This window comes from Leptosomus discolor, chromosome 1, assembly GCF_034619465.1.
Source record: "Leptosomus discolor isolate bLepDis1 chromosome 1, bLepDis1.hap2, whole genome shotgun sequence".
Classification (NCBI taxonomy): domain Eukaryota; kingdom Metazoa; phylum Chordata; class Aves; order Leptosomiformes; family Leptosomidae; genus Leptosomus; species Leptosomus discolor.
Genome location: NC_141391.1, coordinates 144,641,183 through 144,650,963, shown reverse-complemented (window position 1 = coordinate 144,650,963; position 9,781 = coordinate 144,641,183). Strand labels below are relative to the sequence as shown.

The window sequence follows — 9,781 nt, the reverse complement described above, 5'->3', positions numbered from 1 at the left end:
TGAAGCACTGCTTTATTTTAAAACAAAATTTGCATGCAGGTTTTCGAGTTGAAGACATTGAAGGGCCTCAGCTGAATATACTGTGGGAAATTTTCAATAGGAATAGTGAAGCCATTGGATGTTTGAGGAAAAGAATGTGAAAATGAGTAAATTAATTTGTGGCTGTTGAAAGCAAAATTGAAAAAACTAAGCATTTCAAAATTATTTGATTCAAACCTGAGATATTGATTTTACTCTGATGCTTTCATGTTTTTAAGGTCACTTTAAACAAAAGTGGAGCTTTCAGTTTGAAAAACATTAATGATGATTTCCACAGATTCAAAATTTTTCAAAAAATACATTTCAAAACAGGTAATTAATTGAGAACAGCCTCTTTCCTGAAAGTGACTTTTATTTTCATGAATCCACATATTCTGTGGAAAGACTGAAATTTCTTCAATCATGAAACACGCAGGATCCATGCCAATGTTAAATATCTATTTTAAATTTGTGATTTTTATTGTCTGTACTCTTCTTATGGAAACGTATGACAGCTTAAAAAATGATTGTGTCTTTAAGTGTCTGTTTTTAAGATGCCTCAGGCTGAAATTTTAAAATGTTCGAAAAACTTGTTGTTTAACATCACAAAATTCAATCATTTGGAATCAATTTGCACTTCTGAAAATTCAGGCTGTTGTATATTTGGTAAAACAAAACCAAAAAAATTTCACTCACATGAAATAAGACATTGTTTTTGTATTCACAAAAAGTATTATAAGATGTAGCTTTTTCCTTGGAAGCTAAACCAGATTCCAACAAAGTATAACTTATAGAATAAGCATATTAAGCATATTTTAAGGCTATATATAATGTTCATTCTTGTAATTTTCTACAATTAATACATTTTGACTATCACCTCATTACTTTATCTGGAGAGCTAATAAATGACAAGTATGTCCATTTTTCATGACTCTGCATTTCAGTTATTTATCAAGTTACCTCTAATATTTCAGTTGCCTTTATCAGCTACCTGGAAAAATCAATATCTGATAGGACTCCATGGCGTATGACAAAGTATATAAGCATGAAGTTCGTATTGCTCGGTCTCATTTTGTCACTTCAAACCATCTGACTTAGAAGTGACTCTTAAATCCTCTTGTCATTTCACTGTTATCTGATTTGCAAGAATCCAAGACTTTAAGCAAACATGTCCAACCCCAGAGAGGCAGAACTCATTCACATGTTTAAGGGGATTGCCTTTACCACCAGGTCTTCTCCAGAACTTTTAAAATCGTTGGATACTTTTGATGCTAGAGAAGATGATGTCCTTTTGGTTTCCTATCCCAAATCTGGTAAGTTCTACTTTTACATATTAATTGCAAGAAATCTCAATTGTTTGTTTCATGTTCTCTGCTTAAACTTCTTAGGAAATGTCTGTATAGAAGAAACAGGGAAGGATGGTTTAGCATGTGAATATATTATTCTGTCAGTAAGTGTTCAAATTACCAAAAAAAAAATTATCTAAATTTTGATTCTTTAATTGAAAATAACCTAATTTTTTTCATATTGGAAAGCAAATAAATATTTATTTCTTGTAAGCAAAATCTATACTTGAAGGATTTTCCTGAAGACTTTCCACATTTGGTTATGAGCAAGTCAAGAGTTGTATTAAGTTATTTGTATGGCTTTTGGCTGGAGTTTTACTAATTTCTTATTCCCTCTCACTCTGCCTTACTCATGCAGAGAAGCACACACCAAAGAAGCAGCTCAGTGAGTACTTCCCAAATATACAGACTCAAATTACTATAAGGAAAAAAATGCTAGGTTATTCTAAAATTAATGTTAAAAATAATATAACCACCTCTCAGCTGACAAGCAGTTTGTCTCCTGGGATTGTTTTGGTACCAATATTAACACTTCTCACAGAGTTACTTTGTACTTCGGCTACAGTTCTGATTTTTCCAGTATTTGTACATTTGGAGCTAAGAGGATTATTCGGTTATGTAAAGTTTCTTGAATCTGGGAGTTAGAAGTATCACTTGTGCAGTAGCAAGCTGTTTCAATATGCAAAATGCATGTTCCACATATTTTCTCAGTGTCAAATCTTCCTTTTTTTCTTGTCTTCTTTTTTTTTTTTTTTTTTAAATTTCCTTAAAACTACTTTTCTGCAGGCACTCACTGGCTTGCAGGAGTTATAACAAAGCTTTACAAGACTCAAGTTACACTAACAACTCCCATTGAATTTGGAGACATATCCAAACTGGAGGAACTGAATAAAGTCCCATCAAAGAGAATCATTCCAACACACTTAGACTACAACATGTTACCTTCAAATTTTAAGAACAAAAAATGCAAGGTAAGGCAAAAAGATGTAAAAGCAGTAAGAAATGTTAAGTGTCTATTAGGAATCTACTTTGTCTTGTTGCTCCTTAATAATTTTCAAATTATTTACAGTTTCCAGAAGTGGTTTGCTGTGAATTTTGGAGACACAGCTGACCAGCAGTTGAAAGCAACATGAGCAGAGACTTGGGCTAGGGATCGGGTTCTACTCCTGCCACACTGCACCCACTGCGTGATTTGTATACCAGGCACTGCACAAAATACAACACCACCATCTTTCAATCAGAAATATATTATTAGGGATGGGGAGTGTTCTCATTTCCTAGCGGCTGGAGCACTTGCTTAGAAAATAGTTATCTTGGGTACTTACAGGATATTCTGGGGGTGAAGATACTCTGTCCCTCCTATTGAAGCTTTGTGAAGACCCTATAAAGGAGATATTGGGGAAACAGATAAGAATTGAAATGCAGGAGGTGGATTCAGATCACAGTTCTGGGTTCCTCCCATGCTAAAGTGGGAGGTCTTAACAAAAATCAGCTCTGGGCCTCAGATTTTAGGCTAGAAGTTCAAAATTTCAGATTACCCAGATCCAGGCTTTTGGGACAAGGGTAATTTGAACAGAAGGCAAAAATTTATGTTTTGCAGCTGTTCTGAGAATGGTAATTAGTAAATAGTTTCATACGCTAGGTTTATGAGATACTATGCTGACTCATGAGTTAAAAATAATGCAGCCTCTTTTGTAAAACGTAAACATTACCCAGCTGCAGGAGACACACCTCTGTCTACATGGAATTGTTTACTAACCACTACTGACTCCTGCCTGAGCAGTGGCAAATGCATTTCCATCTTAATGGCATGGTCACCAAGGACGAATCCTAAAGGAAAGGGTTTTGACACTGCAAACTGCCTGTGAAAATGCTATACTTACACATGCAGCTCCACTAAAATAAAGGAAGGCTATTATCATTAATAACCATATCTTCATTTACAGATGATCTACATCAGCAGAAATCCAAAAGATACTGCAGTTTCCATGTATCATTACTACAGAGATAATCCAAACCTCCCCACTATAGACACCTGGACTGTTTTCTTTGACTTATTCTTAAAGGGAGATGGTAAGGATAAATGTTATGTTTTCTCCTTGCAGTTTGCATTAGCTTACTATGCACAGAAAGATTTAAGAAATGTGAACTGTGTGAAAACTCCTTATTGAACTCCTTATTCATATGACTTTAGTTGGGGTTTTCTTTTTGGGATAAACTCTAATGCCAAACTAAACCAGAGCAAATAATAGGATGCTATCTTTAGCCCTGCAAGAAGACATTTTGATAAGTGGCTGCACTATTTCAGCACAACTGCTCTTTGCAGGTTTTTGCTGTTCTTTGAGATAGGTGTTAAAAACATATTCTCACAGACAAGTCACTGATTTCATTTCTTCCCACAAACACTGAAACCCCTGACAATTTGTTGATTCTGATGCAGATTTGCCTGTGTTAAGGCGTTTCCAACCTTGCCTTATGAACCACAATAACAGACTTCTTCCCACCAAGAATTCATGTTTAAACTGTGATAGAGGAGGTATGCATATACAGCTCCTCCCAAGCAGACGTAAGGACAGCTGGGCTTACCACAGCCAGCTCCTGTCCTCGGCGAGCAAGCCGGTGGGGCAGGCACCCTGTTGAAGGTGCTCAGCCAGCTCTACGTGGCTCACTGCCATGCCGAAGTGCAGGTAATGGGGCACATGGGGACACCGTGCCGAGGCTGCATTGAAAGCTATGCTTGCAGGTTTAGTGCCTTCTCCAGTCTCGAAGGCAGCCTTGGGTGGTCCTTCAACAGAGTCTAGACACTTTCATAAAGCCCTCCTGCACACACTCTGCCTGCATGTTGTCTTAGTAATGGGGTCCAAAGACCAAGGACAAGAGTGGCAGTGGTGGGATGGAAGCTGACAGCAGGATCATGTTTCAGTTTACCACTCCCATTTTTAGTGTTTTATTATTCCTGTTCCTGCTATACAACCATAGAGACGATAACAGCAACAATAGTAGATCGGCCTGAGAACTTTGAAAGAAAAGTGCCATTGCAGTCATCATGGGCTTACGTCAAAGTTCCAGAAGTTAATTTGCCTACTGGCTTGTGAGGGCTTTGGCTCAGATCTTGTGTTCCTAGTTCAGAGCAGCCCTAAGGCATGTGCTTCGGTGATTTGCAGGATCTTGGCTTGTTTAGTATCAACTCTGAACACACAATAATGAAAAAAGAAAAGACAATTATATTAAATTTTAAAGGCATCTCCCATTTATCTGTAAGATAGTAGCCACCTTCTAGCTTCTGAGCACTTATGCATGGCATAAAAAGACAACTATGTTGGTTACAATAGAAATTTACGTAAGAGGCAATACTGAGAGAGAGTTTGTCATTTTTGCTCCTAATAGAAACACATAAATGTTGTGATGCTTGATTCGGATCCTGTAGTTTCCCTGCAGAGTTAATCTCAGTTCAGAACAAGGGTGAGAACACACAGAGACAGCTGTGGTGCTAGCCCTGGAGTCTCCAAGGCTGTATACTGTACTGCTGAAGCCAACAGGGCTATTCTATGCTATCGTTGGCCACAACACAAGTGTGGCTGGCCAGAAGAGCAGGGTTTCACTGAACACTGTGGAGCACACATGCCTTGCAGTTAGGCAGTGCTTTCTATGTAGGAGATGGCTACAGACTAGAGTATACAGCAAAATATTTAATCATATCTTGAGGTTTGCAACCAAAATGATGCCCATTACTACATTATACTTTTCTGATAGCAGTTATAAAGTCACAGTTCTGGACTGTGATTGCTCTGTCCAAGCCTCTTCTCATCACCCTACAGGAATCTTTCAATTCAGCTTTCAGTGCAGTCCATCTTGTCTTTCAACCAGAAGGGTCAGAAATTTGTTTTTTAAGAGAAAGGTGAAATTAACTCTCTTCCCATGGTTCACCAAAAGGAGCATTTAGACAAAACGAGTATTATGAGTCAAGTATAAAACTATAAGTTATCTATGCTGTTGGCTGAATGATGTATTTGCTTAATAACTTCTTTACATAATTCTTCTCCGACTTTTAAAAACAGTAGATATTCCCCTCTGCTGGGGCATAATAGAGCTAACAACATTTAACACACTCCTTATTTCGTTTCCTAGTCAGGTAATCATATTTCTACCTGTGACCACAGACATGCAGACGTTTGCTGAGATACTCAGATCTTGTTAGACCAGTACATTTTCCTTCATTTCTGGCCTTTCCTTAGATGTGGAGCATGTTTCCACTACAGAATCATATCTCAGAACAGTATCTGCATCTCTGATACAAAACCAAATTCCAACAAGAATGGCAACCACTTTGGACTGTAGGTTTAAGTCACTTCACAAAAAGAATTTAATTAATTTTAGAGGAATACAGGGGACACACTAAGAAGGGATCATTCCCCTAAATGTGTGAGATACAGTCAGTTATTTATGAACAAAGTTTATATGAATCCCTTTTACACGGGTTTTCTTTTCAGTTGTCTGCGGATCCTGGTTTGATCATTTCCTAAGTTGGGAAGAACATGCAAATGACAAAAACATCCTGTTTTTGTTCTATGAAGACATGAAGAAGGTAAATACGCTCTCTGCTCTTATTTCAGAGTGCATTACTTGTGAATTAACATAATTAAAATATCAAAGAGTAAATTATAATGAAAAAGGAGAAAGAAGGAAAATGTGAATGTATGTCTCCAGGCATATTTTGTATTTGCATAGGACTTTATATGAGTGAGCTGTTATCCTGTGAGAGTTGCATTTCATAGATGCAGGAGTGGGACACATATTACATGATTTTCCCCAGACTACAGGAAGACTTTTTAAGTTCCTCATCCTTGGTCCTACAGGAAGACCAACCAAGGACACCTGTTGAGGGCCATACATTAACCTGCTATGTCTGACATTTCAGGTGAAATTTTCAAAAAGTGACATAAGACAACAGAACTACTCATGGTCAGTGGGACTTGTGCTCCCAATAAAGAAGAAAATTAGAGGCTGAGGAGGGTAGGAAAAAAGTTTTTATGAAAGAAATCACTACACAGAAAACTCAAACACCAACATACCTTAGCTTTCAGAGAAAGAATTTTTGGCTGAATAGAAAACACACTCTAGTGTTTCTATTAAAATAGTTTTGCTAGTTTTTTGGGAAAGAAAAAAAAATCCGCTACAAGGAATATAAACAAGCCATTTTGGATCCTGAGTCACTTGTTGGATCTCCAGTGAAACAAGCTACTTACACAAAAGCTGAGCTTTGAGTATTTCTCTACTGACAGTGAAATAATTCTGAGAGACAGAACACTTTCCCTGAACCAGGAGTAAAATTCGCAATGTAAATATATTTGATATAACATACTCAGCATTTACTCATCTCTGTGAGTATGGGTAAGAGGGGAATCAGGTTTACCATACCTGTCATCTACACAGTCTAAAACATGTTTAGCTTTGCATGAAAGCAAATAAATGTGTAATAAACTTGATATATAATAAAAAGCATCATTTTCATATCAACTAAAAGTCTGATTATCAGCTCAGAAATATAAAAGTTTTATTTTTCTTATACCTCAGGATCTCCCTAATATTGTAAAGGAAATTAGTTTGTTCCTGGGTTTAAACGTCAGTGACAATGATGTCCAAGATGTCTGCAACAAGTCATCTTTCTCAGAGATGAAAAGCGACACAGAAAAGATAAACAGCGATCCCAGTCACACCGTTTGTGCACTGACATCCAACAGGAAGCTGATTTTCCGGAAAGGTATGTTCCCTGGGCCAGGCTTAACACAGCAGAAGGAGTAGGAATCCAGCCAGAGGCCACAGTACAGGTCTTTCCCAGACTGTAATGATGCTTTGAGTCAGCCCTGAGAAGCAGTGACAGGATCCTTCAGTTTGAACCCATCTTAAAGCATGCAAATGCACGTTTGTACTAGAGAAGCATGAAAGCGTCTGAACAACAGTCCGACTAATATTACTCTGTGGGAGCTTCTGAGCTAAAAGGAAAGGTTCACAAAGCATTACTCTTTATCTGTCTTTTTTTTATCTAAAAGTTGACCAGATCAGTCTTTTACAACATGTCCCCTGTGTTATCACCTGCAAAGGTCACTTAGTTTACTAGAATGAGAAATAGCAAGACACATTCCTTGCAAAGGAGACTGCCAGTAGCCTTCATCCTCCATATCACCTCTTATCTTATTGAAATGTTTCTGAAAAAGGAACATGCTGACAATGCCAACAACAAAAGAACCCCATCACCCGATGGCCTCATAGGTAGCCTTCAGACCATGGCCAAGCTGGAATCCACAGTAACATCTTCAACAGTGATTAGCTCAGATGTGACTTAAAAACACCTGCAGGAGCTGTTTTCTTGCCCCTAACATTTCAGAAACTTCCTTGGATTTGGATAGTGAGTAAATCAAAACCATTATGGAATAAGGAGTAAATCAAAAACATGATGTTTATTTTTACTTAGTTAATTTTTGAACAATAATTAACAGTTTAAAACTAAGGGTTGTTTCAGTTAGGAAGAACTTGTTTTCATTTATAAATACGGAAATGGTACATTTTTCTAATTCAGAATATTTTTACCAATGAGCTGAAGCAAATGCCAAAACACAATCTGCCAGTAAAAAGCAAAGAAAAAGAAAAAGACTCAGATACACTTTTCTAAGCTGGTGAACTTTGACAAAGCTATGTTGAAAAATGAAAAATCCCAACAGTTTCACTTCCAAGCAGCTCCTATGCAAATCCCAGGGTTTTAGCTAGTTTCAGCCAGTTTACAGAAGATTTACATGTTTATATTACTCTTCACATTCTCTTTTCTCGTCCTTGCTCTCTGGAATGCTGGCTTAGTCAGCAGTTCTGGGATGCAGGGTCTTTAGAAGATGCACATGAGGGGAAACTAAGCATTGTCTCATTAAAATATGTCAGTTTAAAAAACAATCTCCTGTTTGCTTAAACTGGGTAACAGTTGAAATACTTTACTGAACATGTGTGTGCATGGTCACCCAGAAGTAGTTAACTGCCCACTTAAGTAGTGGGACACTCATCTGTAGCAAGCCCGAGAGATTAGGACTGGGTGTGAGGGTGGGATTCATCGATCAGGTCACTCTGGGCTCCTTTTTTAGGAGTCTTCTTTAGTCAATGGAGGGATGCAGCTGCTTTGGGGGCACCATTCATTTGATGTGTTTTAGATGCTGATGAGGATGAGATGAATTTCAGCCAGGGAGTAACCATTTCCCTCTACTGACTGTGAAAGAGGCCAGGCAGAGACCTTTAACTGCACATACCTGAAGTATGGCAAGACGCTTCTCTGCTGATGACCAAGAGCTCTAATTCTGTCTAGGAAACTTGCTGCTCTTCACATACCACTTAGTGTTGTTGGCACTAACCAAGTCTGAGGCTGAGGGTTTTAACACCCTTTACAGATGATGATACAGCTGCCTCCATCAGAGTCTCACCAGACCAATAAAACAATTACTCATGATCATGACCTACCAGAGAAACTATGATTAATAATATATCAATAATTCGTGCCAGCTGCAACATTAACAAAACTGCCTTTAAATAATCTTCTGCACTATATATTGCTGGCCTCATTGTTCTTTTTCTGCCCCTGCTCTCCTAGGTGCTGTTGGTGATTGGAAGAATCATTTCACTCCAAAACAGAATCGAAGATTTGAGGAGATATTTAATGAGAAAATGAAACTCAGCAAAATGGCAAAAAGTCTCACCTATGAATTTTGACTCCATGTGAAGAACAGTAGCCAGTTATTAACAAACACAGATACAGCAATTGGCAGGGAAGTCTAAATGGGGGCTCGCAGTCAGTTTACAATCCTCCCAATAGAAAGGATTGTAAACATGAGATTTTGAGGGCAGGAAAATTCTGACATAATGCCAGAGCTGAACTCAGTTTGCAGCGGGCTGACGTATACAGTCAGGTGTCAGACCCATTTTTCTACAATCAAATCCAATTTATCCTTTATTTATTTTTTGCTCTAGAAGGATACAAATGGACCGGTTTAGCAATTTTACCTAAGATGTTAAGAAAAGAAAACGAAAAACAAACCCACAAGAATCTGAATATATAAGAACTCTAAAAATATATCATAAGAAAATGACTGAAGATTTGACACCAGACTTGCTCCCTCCCTGATCTACGGTGATTTGGAAGGTGCCTATCTTATCAGACTTTGTTATTGATGCTGAAGTTGAAAACTGCAGCTGTACATTTGAAGACCTGAAGTGAAGTTTGTTTATAAAATATTCTTTCCCCCCCCCCATATGTAGTTCTTTGATGTAACTTATTTCTGGGTTAGGTACTGTATAGTCTTTGTGGTTTAAATGCAACTGATGCAAACCCATGTACATTTCTGCATCATATACTGGGGATCTATGAACATGGGGGTTTTCTG

At 37.8% G+C, this 9,781-nt stretch overlaps 1 protein-coding gene across 1 annotated transcript; it reads left to right on the top strand.

The window, feature by feature from the left end:
• Window positions 1-1,186: 1,186 nt before the first annotated feature.
• On the top strand, window positions 1,187-9,110 carry LOC104347217 (sulfotransferase 6B1). The gene is made up of 6 exons (XM_009952182.1): window positions 1,187-1,331; window positions 2,151-2,335; window positions 3,311-3,437; window positions 5,855-5,949; window positions 6,939-7,125; window positions 8,992-9,110. The coding sequence occupies exons 1-6, from the start codon at window positions 1,187-1,189 to the stop codon at window positions 9,108-9,110; spliced, it is 858 nt and encodes a 285-aa protein (XP_009950484.1).
• The last annotated feature ends 671 nt before the right edge of the window (window positions 9,111-9,781 follow it).

Excerpts from the sequence above, each read along its gene's own strand:
- LOC104347217 (XM_009952182.1), top strand. The coding sequence starts at position 1,187 with ATGTCCAACCCCAGAGAGGCAGAACTCATTCACATGTTTAAGGGGATT. Across the intron at positions 1,332-2,150 it reads GGTTTCCTATCCCAAATCTG|GCACTCACTGGCTTGCAGGA; the intron begins GTAAGTTCTACT and ends ACTTTTCTGCAG. Across the intron at positions 3,438-5,854 it reads CTTATTCTTAAAGGGAGATG|TTGTCTGCGGATCCTGGTTT; the intron begins GTAAGGATAAAT and ends TTTTCTTTTCAG.